The sequence below is a fragment of the Mytilus edulis genome, chromosome 10 (genome assembly GCF_963676685.1).
Source record: "Mytilus edulis chromosome 10, xbMytEdul2.2, whole genome shotgun sequence".
Classification (NCBI taxonomy): Eukaryota; Metazoa; Mollusca; class Bivalvia; order Mytilida; family Mytilidae; genus Mytilus; species Mytilus edulis.
In genome coordinates, this window is record NC_092353.1 from 73,577,447 (window position 1) to 73,600,032 (window position 22,586).

General features: G+C 33.0%; 2 protein-coding genes across 2 annotated transcripts; both read left to right on the top strand.

The window, feature by feature from the left end:
* Window positions 1-2,375: 2,375 nt before the first annotated feature.
* On the top strand, window positions 2,376-11,588 carry LOC139491852 (uncharacterized). The gene is made up of 4 exons (XM_071279754.1): window positions 2,376-2,647; window positions 2,955-3,062; window positions 5,004-5,108; window positions 10,291-11,588. The coding sequence occupies exons 1-4, from the start codon at window positions 2,434-2,436 to the stop codon at window positions 10,452-10,454; spliced, it is 591 nt and encodes a 196-aa protein (XP_071135855.1). The 5' UTR covers window positions 2,376-2,433; the 3' UTR covers window positions 10,455-11,588.
* LOC139492961 (IgGFc-binding protein-like) lies at window positions 10,653-11,519 on the top strand. The gene has a single exon (XM_071281110.1). It carries the CDS (start codon window positions 10,653-10,655, stop codon window positions 11,517-11,519), a length of 867 nt encoding a protein of 288 aa, XP_071137211.1.
* Window positions 11,589-22,586: the final 10,998 nt, after the last annotated feature.

A 22,586-nucleotide genomic window follows, 5' to 3' on the forward strand; every position in this document is an offset into this window, starting at 1 on the left:
TTGCTACGGCCAGACTAAATTGATTGGCTGTGGACCACCAACGAGGCCTTCTGCTCCCTGTTCAATTTGCAAAACACCCTTTTAGCATCCTTCTCCGTGTCTTTACAGTCTTTAATTGATATGTTTGTAACACCAAGAGCACTGTCCAAAATTGAAATTTTGTTCCAGACTGCAGAGCTAGAATTGGTTACTCCATCCCTAAATTTGTCATTCAAGATTTTGTATTCGTTTTCAACTTGGTCTTGTTTAACATTCACTTCTTGTTGAGCAAAGTTAGATTTTCGGTCCCTTTGTTTTTAGTAGAAGACATGTCAGCCATGTTGGAATGAAAATTAACAAATACAGGCATTATAGGTAACAAAGATAGCCTCTAAACTTTAGTTAAATATTTATAGAGCGGATAAAATATTTAACGTCGAACAACACCATTTTAACAACCATGCGTTAAGTAACGACACGTGAGAGTGTTTAGCGAGGTCATAACAAGTTAAACAACCGGCCCAAGTCAGATATTTAAAGGCTTCATCCGGTTTATCGAAAACCCAGGCTGTTGATCTATATTTGCTTGTAGACATGGTAGAAGTGAAGTTCGTTGATCAAGCAAGCAGGCTAATTGAGAGTTATTTGTAAAAACGTGATTACAATTATGAATTTTACCTTGTTCATACTGTTATGAGTATTAAGTTTATTTGTTTATTTGAGTTTTCGATGTCCTTGCAACTGTCAGATTAACATTGAAATATTGAAAAACCTTGCTAATAAGAATGACTTTGTTTATTTAACGTATAGTTTCTGTGAATGCATTTGCTAATATCCCACTCTTATTACTAAGTATAGTTCACATCCAATGTAATTAGTGCAAAAATGTTATAATCAGTCTAGTAAAAGATGATTTTGAACAATTCTTTAATTTACGCATCGTCATCATGAAAATTTATGTGTTTATTACAATATAACAGTACGTTTTAAAATATATTGAAAACAGTACCAATATTATAAGTGAGTATAACTCTTGCTTCCTATATAACATAGAATGATCGTTTTTATCAAAAGATACTTGCAAGGGTCACGCATCGATGTGTCAAAATTATTCGTTGGTACTGAATACAGTATGCAAACCAAAATACTTGTCATAGAGCTTACATTCTATCAAAACATATATAAATTGTTAATTGCGAACATATTTTGAAATAATTAAAGATGTCAATCAATAAACTTTGACAACGTATGAACATTTGCTTTGTTTGCATCAGTCTCTTTGTCTCTCATAAAAATAAGTTTATAATGGAAAAATCATAGGTGTCCCTTGTCAAATCAACATAAAAATATGTCAGTGCAGTATGGAACCCGTACTAATAAATGACATAGATAGATTGGAAATAATTGGAAATAATTCAAAGAATGGCAGCAAGGTATGTTACTAACAGATATCACACTTCAACTGTTAGTAAATAGTTATCAAAGGTACCAGGATTATAATTTAGTACGCCAGACGCGCGTTTCGTCTACATAAGACTCCTCAGTGACGCTCAAATCAAAAATATTTATAAACCCAAACAAGTACAAAGATGAAGAGCATTGGGGATCCAAAATTCCAAAAAGTTGTGCCAAATACGGCTAAGGTAATCTATGCCTGGGATAAGAAAATCCTTAGTTTTTCAAAAAGTAAGTTTTGTATACAGGAAATTTATAAAAATGACCACATTATTGATATTCATGTCAATACCGAAGTGTTGATTACTGGGCTGGTGATACCCTCGGGGACGAAACGTCCACCAGCAGTGGCATCGACCCAGTGGTGTAACATGTTTGAACATCTAGAATGGACTGCCCTACAAGTAAGAAAGAAAACAGAGCCGACTGTTAATGATGTATAAGCTTAAAAAAACTATTCTAAGTTCGATACATCAAATAAGCTGATAACAAAATGAACTTCCTTCAAGAAATAGCAACGCAAAATCATTCAGAATACCATCATGCAAGACAGCAGTTTGGAAGGAGTCGTTTTATCCTATCCTAGAATAATCACCTTGCCCAACAATAAGGTATCTGCCCCAAGTCCTGCATCTTTCAAGGCCCAGCTTCGTCAGTAAATTAAATGACAAGTTTTTATTTGTACCTGTATATAAATGTTACCCAGTTTTTGTTTTTTGTTATTAAATTTAAAATTATTTTCATGCGCGCAATCTAAAACATGTGGCAGGAAAGTCTTACTGGAAGACGAAGAACTGACAAATCTTGACACAGACAGTAACCATGACAATTAAACGAATTCAGTATGTTTACATCCAAATTGACGAATGATTGTCACGTGTTCATTTTCTTTCGTATAATACTTCCTTATATGTATTATAAATTAATAGGACCATCACAAGTAGAAGTCATTAACTAGTTTAATGTCAAGTGTAGTATAAAATTCGTAAATAAATAAAAATGGCTGAAATACAAATGCAGGTTTACGAAGAAATCAAAAGAGAAGATGATGACCATAGATACGACGACTTGAAGATGGAGGAGAAGACAATAAAAAATGACCATGTGGTAGTTCTGTTGTGGAAAAAATGGATAAAAACTAATTGCCTTGCACTAACCATAAATATGTTGACAACTGGAATTATACTGACAGTTATCTATTTTATTGTAATAGGTAGGACAGACATAAATAGGATTTTGTTTCTCGTGCACGTTTCTCTATGATTTTGCAGCATGGACAATAGCTTAAACACTGAATCGCTAATTTCAATCGAAATTTGTAGTCTGAACTCAAACAACATCTTCTCAAACATGACTTAAATATGTGTGTCATCTTATAACAAATAATCGAGAAAGAAACAATATTTTTTTTATGATATCTTAATTAATTTTAATGTATCACCATTAATTTTACCTTTGAAAGAAAATCTAAGTTATAGTTGTCGCGGCTTGAAATTTAAAGTTTTTATTTTCTAATTTAGCTCCACTACGACAGAAATTAGCGGATATTGATATGAGATTGACAGCAATTGAAAAGCAAAATGGGACGAAACTGCGGGAGAGTGAAAACGGAGAGAGTACTAACCTAGGTAAATATGAATCAACACAATGAACAATTACATATAATGTCTTTGTTTCTTACGTCTATCTTATCGAACTCTGTTTTCATATTTAGGAGGAAAGATCGGCAAACCTCTCAAATTGATTATTCCTATTCCCACATAAAGGTGAAGTAAGAATTAAAACGTATGATTGTTCATTTGTGAGTTTTTGAGTGTCGGAATAGGTAAAAGTGTATTTTATACATACCTCCACTTATTGATTGATTGATTGTTGGTTGCTTTACCTCCACTTATCTTGTCCTTTTCTCCCCCGTAAATACATTTACACCATACACACTGCGTTTGTCTTTATCTCCCATGTGTGTGGGGGTCATTTCATCAATTGATCTAAAAGAATTAAAAAGATTGAATTTAGAAAAATAAAATGCTTTGCTGAGCGCAGCCTGATACGATCGCAGAGGTCAAACTCTGAACATTCGGAAATTCTAGATTTATTTAAATTTCGTAAAACATAAAACTTTTACAAATCTATATATGCAAGGCTGTAAACCAAACTGAATATGCAATATCCCCATCATTGTTTTATTTATTTCTTTAATTGTTTGTGATTGTATTTTGTAATTAACCTCTAGTTTCACATGTCAATGTGACGGAGTGTTTTTGAAATAAAACATATTGTGTTGTATTGTATTGTATGAGTGTAAGGGTTCATTGGTATCCTTTGGTGGTGAATGTTTATTGGTCTATTTATATAATTAATTAATGTATATGTGTTTTTCCCGGTTATGTCTTGTTGGTTAGATGACTTAGTCATGTATTTGAGACAGTCTTATACGTTCATAGTTTATATGCTCCAACTGGTTTTAATACAGTCTTGTATCTTGTTTAATACAGAGGGTATCACCAGCCCAGTAGTCAGCACTTCGGTGTTGACATGAATATCAATTATATGGTCATTTTTATAAATTTTCTGTTTACAAAACTTTGAATTTTTCGAAAAACTAAGGATTTTCTTACCCCAGGAGTAGATTACCTTAGCCATATTTGGCACAACTTTTAGGAATTTTTGATCCTCAATGCTCTTCAACTTTGTATTTATTTGGCTTTTTAACTATTTTGATCTGAGCGTCACTGATGAGTCTTATGTAGACGAAACGCGCGTCTGGCGTATAAAATTATAATTCTGGTACTTTTGATAACTATTTACACCACTGGGTCGATGCCACTGCTGGTGGACGTTTCGTCCCCGAGGGTATCACCAGCCCAGTAGTCAGCACTTCGGTGTTGACATGAATATCAATTATATGGTCATTTTTATAAATTTTCTGTTTACAAAACGTTGAATTTTTCGAAAAACTAAGGATTTTATTACCCCAGGAGTAGATTACCTTAGCCATATTTGGCACAACTTTTAGGAATTTTTGATCCTCAATGCTCTTCAACTTTGTATTTATTTGGCTTTTTAACTATTTTGATCTGAGCGTCACTGATGAGTCTTATGTAGACGAAACGCGCGTCTGGCGTATAAAATTATAATTCTGGTACTTTTGATAACTATTGTACAAGGAAATGAAATTTCTGAAAAACAATAGATAAAGTATTACCTTACGTCGAAAACTGGTTTAACAAGTGTATGAAGATAAATGACTAGGCTCATTCCTTCACAAGTTCTACTTGAAGAAGACATGTTATGATCAAAGATTGATTGATTAGTTACTGAACGTCAAGTATCTTCAATAGGAGAAGAAATCAGCAATAAAAACAAAAGTATGTCCAACCATTTCTTTTGTAATTTATCTAAATGAAAATAAGTTTTTTATTCCCCTTGTTTAGAGAAAAGTAATTTATCTTTAATACGTGTTCATATCAACTTTATATCATATTTACACGTACATTCATGATATTTACACATTTGTATTTGTGCATTTTAGTTCAATACTTTAAAAAAGATGATTTAATTTATTCCAGATACTCATACAACGTGTTACAATGGTGGAATCTCTAAAAAAACTAATAATGAATGCATATGCGTCTGTACAAAGGGATTCCTCGGTAAACAATGTGAATATTCAGGTAAGATATTAAATTTATAAACAAAATTAATTCGGTGGGCCCAAAGCTCAAGTCTGGGTTTACTTTTTGTGTACTAATTCTACTAGATCAGGAACGTTCAGACCACAAAAAGGATTATTGTATCCCTATATCTATATATACTCTAGTTGTCAGAATTATTTTCAACGCAGGACACATTAACACATATGAAGTCTTCAAGTACTTGAGTTTGAATACGTCGGAAGAAAAATTATTATTTAACAAGTTATGAATACGCATTTTTAACGTGGTTGTAAGACTTAAAATTGTATTGTTAAATTATTAAGAGAATTACATAAATAACTAGCGGCTTTTCGACAGGTTTAGGTATCAATTCTTGTGTTATAATAATTACCGTTAAGTAAGGAGTTATGTCGTTTATGAATAGTTTGGTTCTCTGAATTGTTAGTCCTTGTCCGTTATTCTGTCTTTCTGTCATTCCGTCACTCCGTGATTCCACAACAAACCATAATACGGAGTTTTTCTAAACGCCTACAGATCAAGTTTAAGTTTCGTTCCGCTCCGCTATTTCTTGCCGAAATTACGGGTTTTAGACTTTGATAAAATGTTGAAAATCACAGTTATACGGACTTTTTTTTTGAATGCTTTCAGATATTGTGATGATTTTTGGCATGTGAGTTAACAAGAATGAGTTACAGATCAGGTTTAAGTTTCGCTCTGTTCGGCTAATTTATGCTGTAATTTAGGGCTTTGGACTTAATTTTTTTTTGAAAATCACAGTTATACGAACCTTTTTTCTAAATGCTTTCAGATATTGGGTTGATTTTTTTATATTTGGTATGTATGCTAACCATGATGAGTTACAGATCAAGTTAAAGTTTCGTTCCGCTACGCTAATTTTTACCAATATTAAAGGTTTCCAACTTTGAAAATTGTTTAAAATCTTAGTTATACGGACTTTTTTTACGCCTCCAGATTTTGAGCTGATTTTTTTAAATGTGAGACTACATGTACCTTCATGTTTGTGTCCACATGTGTAATTGAAATTGCAGATTTTTCAACTTTTTGAGACGGGGTCATATATGTCGCTTTGACACATCTATTCTTAATGTATAGTACTGTCGTTTATACACCGTGGTTAGGAGTTTAATTTGCTAGATTTAAAAACGGTTTGTTTAAATACAACATGATAATGAAGGCATTAGTTGTAACATTGTAGAATAGATAATTCGGTTATCCAGGGAGTTTATATGTTGTAAACATGGCTGAAGTTATCATATATAAATTAGTAGGTTTACAAATGGATTTTTTGATCATTGAGATTAAATAAAACAAATCCAAAAAGTGTAGATAATTTGCAGTCATATAGAAGGAGGGCTACACTATTTAGGGATATAAGTTGGAGTCCCAAATTTTATTGTGAATTTCAAGATTTTTAGGTAGGTTCAAAGTATGTTATTTACATTTAAAACACTTATGTGTGATTCTTTATTAGCCAAAAAGATAATATATTCATTATGCAGAGATATATAAAAAACAGAACATAACTAGAAAAACTATATAAAAGAGGGATGAAAGATACCAGAGGGACATTCAAACTGTAAGATCAAAGAAGAAGTGATAACGCCATTGCTACAAAAGAAAAAAAAACAAACAGACAAACAAACAAACATTAGTAAACAAAAAGAATCGAAGAAGGAATAAGACTGAGCAACACGAACCCCAACAACAATGAGGGGTGATCTCAGGATAAAAATCGGAACAATGAACAACAGCATTTTGGAAGATTGAAAACGACGTTCTGTATTGTAACGGTTTAGGTTGTTATGGGTTCGTGTTGTTTATTCTTTAGTTTTTTATATTGTGTCATGTGTACTATTGTTTGTCTGTTTGTCCTTTTTATTTTTAGCCATGGTGTTGTCAGTTTATTTTTGATTTATGAGATTGACTGTCCCTCTGGTATCTTTCGTCCCTCTTTTATACCCTCTTGAGGTTTAGAACTAGGATGCAATTAGTTTGATGACGGTTCACAAAACGACAAGAGATTTGGTTTTAATTTAAAAGGTCATGTATTTCTTCTGCACAAATTGTTTACAGATAAAGGTAACAGTAGTATACAGATGTTCAAAACTCAAAAATCGATAGAAACAAAGAAATCCGGGTCACAAACCAGAACCGAGGGAAACGCATTAAATATAAAAGGAAAATGACGATACAACATTAAAATGTAACACACACAGAAACGAACCAAGCATTAAACAGAATCTGATTAGAATACCAAATATAACTTCGAAACTGGATATAATGAATTGGGGATAGAAAAGTACCATGACACGTCTTATAATAATTTGAATTCACACTCAAATATAAGAGGAAACAAACGACACAAAGTAAACACAACGTTAAAATGTAACACACACAGAAACGAACTATAATGTAACACTTGCCATATGCCTGACGTGGTACAGGACATTTTTTAAAGGAAAACAATGGTGAGTTGAACCTGGTTTTGTAGCATGTCAAACCTCCCGCTTAATGTCCATGTTAATACAACATTTAAATGACAACACAACATTACAGGACTACAATACAAATAAATAGGAGAACATATTTGACAAAGAAACACACGAATATGTGCTAACAAAAGGCACCAAGTTTAAATTTTAATACGTCAGAAGTGCGTTTTATTGCAAAAATAGGGTAAAGATGTCACATATTTTCCCAGAAATTTGGCCAAAAATAAAATTTCAATCCCCTAGAGGATATCTTTTCTGAAATTGTTTACATATATCTATCACGAATTAAAATTAAAAGCATTTGTCTCTCGTCCATTTTTGTTTTATAAAACTACGTCAAAAAGCGTATGAAAAAAAAGTGTTTTTAAATATTCGACCATACGGTGACATATAATTGTTAATTTCTATGTCATTTGGTGTCCTGTTGAGAGTTGTCTCATTGGCAATTATACCACATCTTCTTATTTTTATACTACAATTTCTGGACAGGCGGAAAATACGGACAGTCAAACAAAAATAGCCCATTAAACAAGTAAAAGATGATATTGATGTTCTTAAAAACTAACTCTGAAGGTTAAAGTATTCATCAGCTGTCTTCGAATGAATTTTGATCCTTACTTACTTTCCTATTTGACAAATCCTTTGGACCAAAATGCAGGATCTACTTTCCTTCCGAAACACCGGAGATCATCCCAGGTTTTATTGGGTTTCGTGTTGCTAAGTTTTTCGTTTTGTATGTTGTGCTATGTGTACTGCTGTTTGTCTTCTCGTCCGCTCCGTTTTTCGTTTTGGCTGTGTCGGTTTGTTTTTTACCTTTGAGTTCGATTGTTCTTTTTATATCTTTTGTTTCTCTTTTAAAACTTTATCCCTCCTTGCAAAAGTACCAACACGTACTATTCATGGAAGGGTTTAAGTACAGTTAAAAATAAATAGTGACAATAAATTTTTGAAGAAGCAAAGTTATGAGAGTTCATCAGATCTAGAGCTGCACACATTTTTATAGAATCCTGTAGCAGTCATGAATACTCGTATATGGCCGAGTAGAGATTGAAAAGTGGTCGAATGTGGTCGCATATAGATTGTGTATGGTCGAGTTGGTCTGGGACGAAAAAAATAAGAGAAGTCGCTGTGATCATGAAGCGATCTTTTAAAGATCGAAATGATCGAGTAATGATCGATAAACTATTTGTATTCCGACCAAACTCGATCTCTGCACGATCCTTTCCCGATCAAATCGACCGCTACTCGACAAATTCTTGAGTGACAGGCTTCTCGATCCTTACTCGAATGTTTTTGACATGTCAAAAACTCTCGGGTAGAAAGTCAGATCGATGAAAACCAAGGTAGATCACCCCGAATATTCTTGTCTATTGAGTCAGACCAGTCTCCCGATCGCTTAATTTGTCTTGATCGAGATTGATCGAGTTGGTCTGATCGGCAATGTGAACCTAGCTTTAAAGTTTTTGAACATGTTTTGTATGTTTTCGTTTTCTCGAAAATAAAAAGCACATCAATTCCGTAGGAATGAGCTGTCTTTAATTCTTGACGCCAGAAAATTGTGCAATGAGTTATTCTTCATTATTCAAGAAATAAAATACTTCATACGAACTAGTCATTGGTCACCTTATCTATGTAGCTATTTCAGAATACATAACGTAATACATGGTAATTATTATTTTTTTTGGATATTTGGTTATACACGCAACTTATTTGCTATTTGAAACCATGCTTTTGTTATTTTGTTAGTAAAACAAAGTCAATTTGATAAACAAAGTATGGTTTTTGGCTGAGAGTCACTTGCCTGCTAGCTAGTGTATTTATACTGTCATTGTTAAACTTTGATGATTTCATTATATTATGGATTTGTGCCTACTCTCTAATTCTAATGGGTAATCGATCCCTTTGTGTCCTTTCCTTTTTCTAATCACTATACAATGACAAATGTTTAATGAAAATCATATGAATTATAAAAGTCGTGTCGCCCCAATTTCGTTGAATAAAGAATACATGTTTGATTTCCATTTATTACAAATTTACTTCTGTTAATGTCCCCATGCCAAAGACAAATCGTGTAATATAAAACTGTCCTGTCTGCACTTTCACAATGTTTAACTTTCCCAAATGGTATTGAAATGTATAATCACACGAGATAATATGCAATCATCAATCAATCATATGAAGTGTCTAGTTTTACATTGTATATAATTTCCTTTTAGAAAATCATGCACTAAACAACACATCAAAATAAGGTAATATGTTTATCCAGGCACGATTTATATGTGCCTGTTCGGGTTGCAGTCTCCGATAATATTTGTATCTGATGTTCTTTTGTAATATTCACGGTGATAGCTATCAAATTGAGAATGGAAATGAGGACTGTAAAAGGGATACAACAACTCGACCATAGAGCAGACAACAGCCTATATGTAGTATTATCCAATAAATGTCATATGAGTTTTACTCATTGTCACCAGTTCTTGTTCAAATCCTTTTCGTTGTTGGATGGTAGACAATGTACTTTAAACCCCAGTTATTGGAAGTATATTTGATTTATTTTATTATTAAATTCAAAAGATACTTTTAAGACTCGAGTATGAATTATGTATAACCAAAATGCTTAGTTTTCTCTGGAAGCTTTTTTTGCAAATATTTGTTACATAGTGTATTAACTTATATATTTTATACAGGTGGAAAAGATACAAGTTTCATGGTTATTTTTCAAGAAGGACTTTCTTGTTGTCGGGCAACGCCGAAAATGTTGGTAGCATCAGAAAATACAACACGTCTTTCAATTCGTTATTTCAACGAGAACAAAATTCATACTATCACTATGGACAAAAGTAATACATAATATAATCTGAGTAAAAGTGTTTTACCGTCTGATGGAATACATGCGGCTGGAGTAGAACTTCACTCAGATAAAGGAATAAATGTTTACGGATTTTCCCTCGGAACCGTAGTCTCAGGGGGCTATTCATCAATGCCTACGAGATTTGCCTCTACCAAATACATTATACCAACTCTACCTGTATTTTATAGGTATAAAAATATGCTAGCACTTACACCAGTTTATCATAATACAGTTGTCAGTATATATTTGAACTTGAAAAGTGGTTCTATAACATATGACAACAAGCAGTATAGTAACAACGATACGATAAGAATAATGGTAAACAAGTATGACACATTTCAGTTATCAACTATATCTGACTTATCAGGAACCATGGTAACATCATCAAAACCAGTAATTGTTGTCAGTGGTAACCAGTGTAATTTTGCAGTACCAGACAATATTAATCTTGGTGACTGTAATCCATTTATAGAATCAGTATTACCCACTGATCAACTAGATGATATGTTTATAACTCCGTATATATCTACACGTTTAAATAACACTGTACGCATACAGGCGGTAAATAGTACTAATCTAACTATTGAAACTGGTAACAAGACAATATTAAAAAAACTAAACGCAAGAGATTTCTTTGATTTTTATTACAACACGATCACTTTTATTTCATCATCTGAAGACATTCTTGTCATGTCATATCCACACGGGTTAAGTGAAGGCAAAGGTGATCCTTTTATGATGACGATTCCGGGTGTAAATCAATACCTTTATGAATATGACTTCGTAGTACCAACAGGGTTTGACAGCTTCATAAGCATAACGGTGCAGAACGATGCTACTGATGGGCTTTTCCTGGATGGAAATGCTTCAAAAGGTCATAGTAGTGTTTTTAGCATTTTTGAAGGAATGAACAATTTTAGCACTTTCAGTCTGCCTATATCGACAGGGCTTCATCGCATAGAACATAAAAAGAAAGTACGGTTTGGTTTATGGATTTACGGCAATGGAGATCCTTGGGATAGTTACGGTTACCCCGCTGGAATGGCTTATAAAGCTTACAATTAAGTAAACTGATATTTTGCATAAACGAAATTGTGTTGTTGAGTTATAATTAAACTTTACATAATGATTACCTTATTTCTCTACCTTGTCGCCGCGATATAGCCTTGTACTAATGCGGCGTACAGCAACCAACAATCAATCAAATTATTTCTCTACCTTTTTATTGTCACTATTTGATATGTTTTGTTAATGATTTAACACCTTTTTTCTCAATTATAAAATTTTCAGCACAGAACTGTAAAAATACACAACGGACCCATAGTGCACTATCATCAAAAATTATGTTATTCATTACAGCGCCATTATTTATATCAAAATCAGTTTTTTTCAATAATTGTAACTGGCAAAATACGTTTTAATATATATATTTTAAAACATTTAGTAATTCATAAGAATCATAAAACAAAAAACGAAATGTCATATCCATTAACTTCCCATCTCCAAAATTTGTTTAGGATTTTTTTTATACCTTAGACCATTGCCAAGCTTCAAGCAAGTGAACATAAAAAAGAAAAACCTAACAAGTTTGCCTAATTTAATGTATAAACGTAAATGAAGCAAAGAACAACTATAAAACTACACATCAATCTGAAATATTGATAAAACCAAATGTTTGTGTTTGTGCATAGTACTCAATTATCGATTAAATGTTAACCGACAAAAAACGAAAGAAGCAGAAAAAAAACCCTCTAAAACTAAGTTTAATTGAATCTATCAAGAAACAATTGAGTATTATTGTTTGGTAACAGCATAGGTTTTTACTTTTGTGAACCAACCAAGTTTATTTTATCGTCGAAGTCCCGTCTCAAGATCAAGGAATTTAGGCTCCTTGGATGAATATTTATGGACTTTGAAATTCCTTGAGCAATATTTTTGTGCTACGGTCTTAATAAATTAGTGACAGAAATTTACCTGTAGATCACTTGAAAGACTGTTTGTGCCGATTTAGAACATGCAATACTGCTCAGGAAGAGACTTTCATTTGCTTAAGACGAAATGGACTATCAAGAGCTGGAAATATTGTAAGTCGACATGTTATAAAGATATAACCTGTCTATCGGTGAAGATTGTTCGGGAATATTAAGTGCTTGGAGATATTGAGAAGACAGAGACATATGTCTATGGTAAACGTTTCTATGAAGTATGATGAAGGGTTAAGGGAAAGAAGAATACGCTTATGTGTCGTACAGCGTTTAGTTTCGTGCAAAAGTTTACCATGTCATAAAGATTCATCGAAAGAAACAAAAAAAATTACTGATAACGTTGCTTTATTACTTATAACGTAAATGGAGTCTTTATATCTTTAAAGAAATAGAATCTGAATCTATTTTTAAACATCAATCATTTTTAACAATACGTTAACACTCGAACTTCAACTAGTGTGGCCGGGTTTTTTGTTAGCAATGAGTGTTTTCAATGGTTATGATTTTTTGAAAATATACACTACGACCAAAGATGAAAACTTACGGTAGCCTTATTAGAGATCAATATTGATATTTTACTTATTTTTTCGGTCAGATGAAAGCTGATACTTCTTTAAGATCTACCATAATTCGCTGTTTTGTGAATATTTTGTCTTTAGTTTTAAGAGTTTGTAAATATGTTTTACCCTATACTATATTTGTAACATTATCCTGTATATAAAATATAGAAACTTTAAATGTTATCTCCATGCGTTTACAAATCCTTTCTTATAAAAATGACTTTACTATCGCAGCTCATATCTTTCATCTGCACATATCTGCTAGTTTAAGTTAGTCCAAGAATACAGGGACGAAAGATACCAAAAGGAAAGTCAAACTCATAAATCGAAAAAAAAACTGACAACGCCAAGGCTTAAAATGAAAAAGACAAACAGACAAACAGCAGTACACATGACACAACTTAGAAAACTAAAAAATAAACAACATGAACCCCACCAAAAACTAGGGGTGATCTCATGTGCTTCGGAAGGGTAAGCAGATCCTGCTCCACATGTGGCACCCGTCGTGTTGCTTATGTGATAATAAATCCGGTAAATAGTCTAATTCGGTAGGTCACATTCATGGCTTGATAAATATTTTGATATGAGCGTCACTGATGAGTCTTATGTAGACGAAACGCGCGTTTGGCGTACTAAATTATAATCCTGGTACCCTTGATAACTATTAACACCACTGGATCGATGCCAATGCTAGTGAACGTTTCGCCCCGAGGGTATCACCAGCCCAGTAGTCAGCACTTCGGTATTTACATGAATATCAATTAAGTGGTCATTTTTTATAAACTTCCCGTTTAACAAACTTTGAATTTAACATTCAAACTAAGGATTTTCTTATCCCAGGAATAGATTACCTAAGCCGTATTTGATACATCTTTTTGGAATTTTGGGTCCTCAATTCTCTTCAACTTCATTCTTATTTGGCCTGATAAATATTTTGATATGAGCGTTACTGATGAGTCTTATGTAGACGAAATGCGCGTCTGACGTACTAAATTATAATCCTGGTACCCTTGATAACTATTAACACCACTGGATCGATGCCACTGCTGGTGAACGTTTCGCCCCGAGGGTATCACCAGCCCAGTAGTCAGCACTTCGGTATTTACATGAATATCAATTAAGTGGTCATTTTTTATAAACTTCCCGTTTAACAAACTTTGAATTTAACATTCAAACTAAGGATTTTCTTATCCCAGGAATAGATTACCTAAGCCGTATTTGATACATCTTTTTGGAATTTTGGGTCCTCTATTCTCTTCAACTTCATTCTTATTTGGCCTGATAAATATTTTAATATGAGCGTCACTGATGAGTCTTATGTAGACGAAATGCGCGTCTGGCGTACTAAATTATAATCCTGGTACCTTTAATAACTATTTACATCACTGGGTCGATGCCACTGCTGGTGGACGTTTCGTTTCGTCCCCGAGGGTATCACCAGACCAGTAGTCAGCACTTCGGTATTTACATGAATATCAATTAAGTGGTCATTTTTTATAAACTTCCCGTTGAACAAACTTTAAATTTAACATTCAAACTAAGGATTTTCTTATCCCAGGAATAGATTACCTAAGCCGTATTTGATACATCTTTTTGGAATTTTGGGTCCTCAATTCTCTTCAACTTCATTCTTATTTGGCCTGATAAATATTTTGATATGAGCGTTACTGATGAGTCTTATGTAGACGAAATGCGCGTTTGGCGTACTAAATTATAATCCTGGTACCCTTGATAACTATTAACACCACTGGATCGATGCCACTGCTGGTGAACGTTTCGCCCCGAGGGTATCACCAGCCCAGTAGTCAGCACTTCGGTATTTACATGAATATCAATTAAGTGGTCATTTTTTATAAACTTCCCGTTTACCAAACTTTGAATTTAACAAAAAACTAAGGATTTTCTTATCCCAGGAATAGATTACCTTAGCCGTATTTCATACAACTTTTTGTAATTTTGAATCCTCAATGCTCTTCAACTTCGTACTTATTTGGCTTGATATATATTTTGATATGAGCGTTACTGATGAGTCTAATGTAGACGAAAGGCACGTCTGGCGTACTAAATTATAATCCTGGTATCTTTGATTACTATTTACAGCACTGGGTCGATACCACTGCTGGTGAACGTTTCGTCCCCGAGGGTATCACCAGCCCAGTAGTCAGAACTTTGGTGTTGACATGAATATTAATTATGTGGTCATTTTTTTATAAATTTCCCGTTTACCAAACAACTTTGAATTTACCATTAAAACTAAGGATTTTCTTATCCCAGGAATAGATTAGCTAAGCCGTATTTGATACATCTTTTTGGAATTTTGGATCCTCAATTCTCTTCAACTTCGTTCTTATTTGGCCTGATAAATATTTTGATATGAGCGTTACTGATGAGTCTGATGTAGACGAAATGCGCGTCTGACGTACTAAATTATAATCCTGGTACCTTTAATAACTATTTACATCACTGGGTCGATGCCACTGCTGGTGGACGTTTCGTCCCCGAGGGTATCACCAGCCTAGTAGTCAGCACTTCAGTGTTGACATGAATATCAATTATGTGGTCATTTTTTTTTTATAAATTTCCCGTTTACCAAACTTTGAATTGAACATTAAAACTAAGGATTTTCTTATCCCAGGAATAGATTACCTTAGCCGTATTTGATACAACATTTTGGAATTTTGGATCCTCAATTCTCTTCAACTTCGTACTCATTTGGCTTGATAAATATTTTAATATGAGCGTCACTGATGAGTCTTATGTAGACGAAATGCGCGTCTGGCGTACTAAATTATAATCCTGGTACCTTTAATAACTATTTACATCACTGGGTCGATGCAACTGCTGGTTGACGTTTCTTCCCCGAGGGTATCACCAGTTCAGTAGTCAGTACTTCGGTGTTGACATGAATATCAATTATGTGGTCATTTTTTATAAATTTCCCGTTGACCAAACTTTGAATTTAATATTAAAACTAATGATTTTCTTATCCCAGGAATAGATTACCTTAGTCGTATTTGATACAACTTTTAGGAATTTTGGATCCTCAATTCTCTTCAACTTCGTACTCATTTGGCTTGATAAATATTTTAATATGAGTGTCACTGATGAGTCTTATGTAGACGAAACGCGGGTCTGACGTACTTAATTATAATCCTGGTACCTTTGATAACTATTTACATCACTGGGTCGATGCCACTGCTGGTGAACGTTTCGTCCCCGAGGGTATAACCAGCTCAGTAGTCAGCACTTCGGTGTTGACATGAATATCAATTATGTGGTCATTTTTTATAAATTTCCCGTTGACCAAACTTTGAATTTAATATTAAAACTAATGATTTTCTTATCCCAGGAATAGATTACCTTAGCCGTATTTGATACAACTTTTTGGAATTTTGGATCCTCAATTCTCTACAACTTCATACTCATTTGGCTTGATAAATATTTTGATATGAGCGTCACTGATGAGTCTTATGTAGACGAAACGCGGGTCTGGCGTAATAAATTATAATCCTGGTACCTTTGATAACTATTTACATCACTGGGTCGATGCCACTGCTGGTGGACGTTTCGTCCCCGAGGGTATCACCAGCCCAGTAGTCAACACTTCAGTGTTGACATGAATATCAATTATATGGTCATTTTTTTTTATAAATTTCCCGTTTACCAAACTTTGAATTTAACATTAAAACTTAGGATTTTCTTATCCCAGGAATAGATTACCTTAGCCGTATTTGATACAACTTTTTGGAATTTTGGATCCTCAATTTTCTTCAACTTCGTACTCATTTGGCTTGATAAATATTTTAATATGAGCGTCACTGATGAGTCTTATGTAGACGAAACGCGGGTCTGGCGTACTAAATTATAATCCTGGTACCTTTGATAACTATTTACATCACTGGGTCGATGCCACGGCTGGTGGACGTTTCGTCCCAGAGGGTATCACCAGCCCAGTAGTCAGCACTTCAGTGTTGCCATGAATATCAATTATGTGGTCATTTTTTTTTTATAAATTTCCCGTTTAACAAACTTTGAATTTAACATTAAAACTAAGGATTTTCTTATCCCAGGAATAGATTACCTTAGCCGTATTTGATACAACTTTTTGAAATTTTGGATCCTCAATTCTCTTTAACTTCGTACTTATTTGGCATGATAAATATTTTGATATGAGCGTCACTGATGAGTCTTATGTAGACGAAACGCGCGTCTGGCGTACTAAATTATAATCCTGGTACCTTTGATAACTATCATGAAAGGGAAAGAGATTGTAGTAACGACGTAAGGAACATATCCGATATTATTTGTGAAACAGTTATTCCTTAACGGTCAACCAACTCGTGATGGCGTCCGTAAAATGTACGAAGGGATGATTTCAACTTCACCATTTGGAAATCTTGGATTAATAGCTTCCTTGTGAGCAGCCTCTATCAAGAAAATCATAATACCCCGTATGCATGTGCTGCTGGAATGTTGCTACTTAGAAATGGAAAGTTCACAATTGGAAAGCTGAAATCATCTCTTTTGTCGTAAAGTTTTGTTTCAACCGACCCTCATTGTTAATTTCTAGATGTAAGTCAAGATATGAGGCCGACTTAACTGTATCTGTAGTATCCTTTATATCTAGTTCGATTGGATAGATGCGTTCCAAAAAGTCACCAAATTTTGAATTATTGAGTGAAAGGACATCATCGATATAGCGGAAAGTAGAGTTAAAGGATATCGCTAACTTCTTATTTTTCTTTCTGCATGAAGTCAGCCTCATAATAACAAAGAAACTCTTTCGTTTATTGATGTTGACTTAGGACAAGTGATTTGGAATGATTCGCAATCTCTTTGAATAAAAAAAGGGGGAAGATTTTAACTATTTTTAATACTCTATCAAATGGGATGTTTCCTCACAATGTTTGATTTATACTACAGATACACATATTTTTATCCACTACTATCGTAGTTAACAGAATAATATTGATAAACTATAAAGTAGTCTAATTTATACTTAAACAAATTCAAAAGAAAATGAATACTGCATACAGCTATCAACGAAAACAACTGAATTACAGGCACTTGAGAACATGGTGGTGTCAAACATTTTATAAAGCATATAACATTATCATGATATGTATCAGATGTTTTACATCTATAAAAAGAAAACAATAAAAAAAAAATAATTTAAAAACAGACAGGACTCATTTGATTATCGCAAAGAGCAACTTACAAAAAGACAAATGACAAAAAACACTGATCTAGAATAATACAATATATATTTATATACACTTCAAAAACTTACTACAATACACAAATACATCGGATTTTATTAGACTTAGATATGTAACAGAACTCATTCAATGGTAGAAAGGTTAAATATTAAAAACCACTTAAGGTGGTAACCAACACTTTCACTTAAATTAATTTGGCTCGTTAAATTTTCATAAAATTTTGACAAAGTATTTACTTTGACCCTTTGACAAAAATATAAAAAAATCTGTTTTGTCAGAAACATTACACTGGTTATATAACAATTTGACAAACACTGATTTTGATCATTGAGAAGCTTAATATTCCCTTAACAACACAGCGTTATTAAAACGTTTAGCTTGTTTTACAGAGTTATCTCACTGTAGTGTTAGGAACCACCTTAAATGAAGCATGATTGCACCAAATCCTAAAATTCAAACATAAGAATGATAAAGGTGAATTAGTGTTCATACCCTTATATTATCACATATTTATTTATCTTTGACTTGTTAGACAAAGGAACACCATTTATCAGTTTGAATGAGATGACTCTTGCTTCTTATATAACACAGACGCAACATATTGGTTCTGGTTTCATTATTGAAAATTATAGTCAGGCAGATCTCAAAATAGGGTACGGTTATACAGAAAACATAGATTATGCACTATTTTTTAAATAGGTGTTATCAATTTACTATGGCCGCCGCTAACGATCTTAAAATTCATTCAAATGTTTTTAATACAAAAACATATATAAGACCTTGACATTTGGACGATGATCAATAATCTCTTGAAAATAATTTAATTCGTTTGTAAAATGCCTTCTCATTTAATTTTTTAGAATACAAAATCACCTAATAGAACTTAGTTCAATAATCAAAGAGTGGAATAAACACTAATCAAAGTACCAGTGTGAAAATAATCAGTAAAAAGTTAAATATGGAAACATTTGATCCTTTTAAACAAACTTTTCTAATTTTGTAACTTCATTTGAATTTTCGTTGTCCTCGTTCCATAAGTAAAAATCAAACTAACTTTAATAAAATTTTGCACAGTAGTTTCAGAGGAGATTTTGAAAAATACGCTAACGACAGACGACGACGGACGACGAGCGATATCAAAAATTTACATACCACTTCGGGTACGATACACTTCTTATTGAGGTGATCTACATACATGCCAAATAGAACTGAATCCCAGTTTAAATGTGTCTCATTAGACTTGATTAAAAGTAAAGTTCTATTAGGTGCAAGATATAGTTTATAACTTTAATATCAAGCTTGATTTAATTCAGTGTTCATTGGTGGCCTTCAGCTATTGTCTGTTCTTTGGTCGGGTTGTTGTATCTTTGACATATTTCCCATCTTAACACAATTTTATCATTCTCAAAATGAAGAGGAGTATGTTTACTATAGGGTTGCAATACAAACGTTGCCTTTACAAACGGCAATTTTGAATTTCTGATAAGCTCAATACGTAGCAACACTTGTTAGTGACATTGATATGTACATAATATACTAAGTTTAAACTCAATACCTTCATGAGGAGAAGGTTCTTGAAAATCTAAAAGAGGGACGAAAGATACCAAAGGGACAGTCAAACTCATAAATCCAAAACAAACTGACAACGCCATGGCTAAAAATGAAAAAGACAAGCAGACAAACAATAGTACACATGACACAACATAGAAAACCAAAGAATAAACAACACGAACCTCACCAAAAACTGAGGGTGATCCGGAAGGGTAAGCAGATCAACCAACTCGTGATGGCGTCCGTAAAATTTACGAAGGGATGATTTCAACTTCACCATTTTAATAGCTTCCTTGTGTCTTCAAAGTCCATTGGCGGTCATGTGTTTTTTACAAATGGCAACAAAGTAACAATACTTATTTAGGACCTTATAGATGAACTTTATCAAGTTTGATTTGATTATGACCAGTAGTTCTCGAAATCACGGATGATAATTGATCGTGAAAGAATATCGAACAATGGTCAAGTAAAACTCTGGTACCGGATCGTGAAAGACATTTAATGTAAATTCTAGTTCAGATTCTGTGAAAAAATCGCCCAATTTTCAAAACGCGGAACAATTCCGAAAAAAAATACTTGTCTGTCAAAATAGTTTAACTTCCTCCACATTACTGTGCATAAGATAAAATATTGAAAACAACACGTTTAATGATGTCTTGCGGCCTAAGCGCTTTTCTGGATTCTCCTTCACCAGGAACGCTCAAAGCCAAACATTTGAAATTCAAAGATGTATAAATACCGAAAATCGTTGAAGAGCTATGTGTCAAAAATACCTAAAATAAATAGCCAAATTAATCTAAAGCCAACAAGAATATATGCAATACTCTATGAAAAAACCACAAGGCGTGTCTATTGGATTAATTTTACAAAGCACGTACCTAAAATGCTCATATTTCAATATATCATGATATGTTTGAAATTAAATCTTTTGTGTATCTGATTGTACAGTAAAATAAAAGTATGCTCTTCCCTTATAAGCAGTAATTTGTTTGTGAAAACCTTGAATTTTGTTGAATTTCCATCAAACTTGATCGTGAAAGATAATGCGTGACCAGACTTTATAGGTTGCAGTCTTGTAATTGACTGCTCCATACGCTTACTTACTAGCAAAACAGCTGATCTTTGAAAATAAAAAAAAATTAAAAATGCTACATAGAAAAAAAATTCAAGTTCATATCATGTAAGTACTAATGTGAAATTGTGATTTAATTGAAAAAAAGTGGGTCATGCCACGAAGAATGAAAAGCTACGTAATACTGAAGTGAAAACCTTTTTTCTTACTTTCTGTTTGCTGTTTTTACTATGCCGCACCACTTCCAGTAAACATGATATCCTTCCACTTTCCTGGATTGATACCCTCCAAAAGATGCAAGATTTTTATAAAGTCTATATATATGTTTCAATTCAGCATAAACCTATAATCAAACAGAAAAAATTGAGTTCAGAAAAAAAATTCAGAAACAAATGCACTATTTTGTTTCCCTCCATGTTTTGACATGCACCAGAAACTGGAATTGTAATACAAGACTGGTACCTATACTAGTTATTCAAAATCAATATTTCTTTTACCTGTTGATATACCTGCTACTGGTTAAAGCCTGTAACTATTAAATAAGAATGATTATTAAAGCTATCATTTTTTTTCTTTTAACTACACAATAGTTTTATTCATCAAATATTGCTTGTTACATAAATCATCAAGATTCCAAGCTTCTCTTGACGTACTCTGTTACAAAAATCACAAAAATACTAAACTTAGAGGAAAATCAATTCTGAAAGTCAAAATAACATGGACAAATTAAAATACAAAACGCATCAAAAACGAATGGACAAGAATTGTCATATTACTGACTTGGTACAGGCATTTTCAAATGTAGAAAAGGGTTGATTACACCTGGTTCTATAGCGCTAACCCTCTCACTTTGATGACAGTCTCATCAAAGTCCACTGACTACCCTGGGAATAATCAGCTGATTAAAATAATTGACATACATTTTGTTTACAAAACTCTATATTAACATTATAAACAGTTATTCATGGATTATGTTTCTTTAAATTGAAAGTAACATTGGACTTATTGTCTTATGTCCATTAATATTGGTATCTACTCTTTTGGTGTATTCATTTGCAAAATTTCTGTAGACGTCTATATGTTTTGTTTTCTGCTCAGATACATTGTACGACTTATATATTGAAAAACTAATAATTGTAATAAAAAAAATTATTGGATAATACTTGCTGTCTGTATTTTTGTATCCAACTATCATGTGTTGTAATTTTATTGAAAAATCTAAATTACTTTTTTTTTAAGAGATTGTATATTTGTTCCCAAAATCTTGTTAAATAAGAGCAATTGAAAACAATAATGTGCATGGTTTTCTTCTATGTTACAAAAATTACACACACCGTTATTAGTTTTTTTCCATTGTAATAAATGCTTTTTGGTTGGTACAATAAACTGTAGTAGTTTCCATCTGTATATTCTTAATTTATTTTCAGTTAAGTATTTGAAAATAAAGTTATATAATGAATTCATATTTCAAGCTTCTTGTAATGTTAGAATTTTGAGCCACCTGTTTAACCCTACTGACGTTTCTTTTTTACTTTTCACTAGAGAGTCATATAACATTTTATTTGAAAAAAATGTAGTCTCAAAATAACGATCATTCCATGTGATCTTATTTCTCTGGATGTTTAGTTTACTTTGGACAGAATTTTCTTGTTTAACTATGTCAATCCAATTTTGTGGAATGGATTGTTTCAATTTATGAAATTCAGCAATCCAGTTTACTTACACTTTAATTTGTTAAAAATATA

Bases quoted from the DNA above. Each gene is read 5' to 3' on its own strand.
- LOC139491852 (XM_071279754.1), top strand. From the start codon at position 2,434: ATGGCTGAAATACAAATGCAGGTTTACGAAGAAATCAAAAGAGAAGAT. The intron at 3,063-5,003 runs GTAAATATGAAT...AATTTATTCCAG, and splicing joins CGGAGAGAGTACTAACCTAG to ATACTCATACAACGTGTTAC. The intron at 5,109-10,290 runs GTAAGATATTAA...TATTTTATACAG, and splicing joins TAAACAATGTGAATATTCAG to GTGGAAAAGATACAAGTTTC.
- LOC139492961 (XM_071281110.1), top strand. From the start codon at position 10,653: ATGCTAGCACTTACACCAGTTTATCATAATACAGTTGTCAGTATATAT.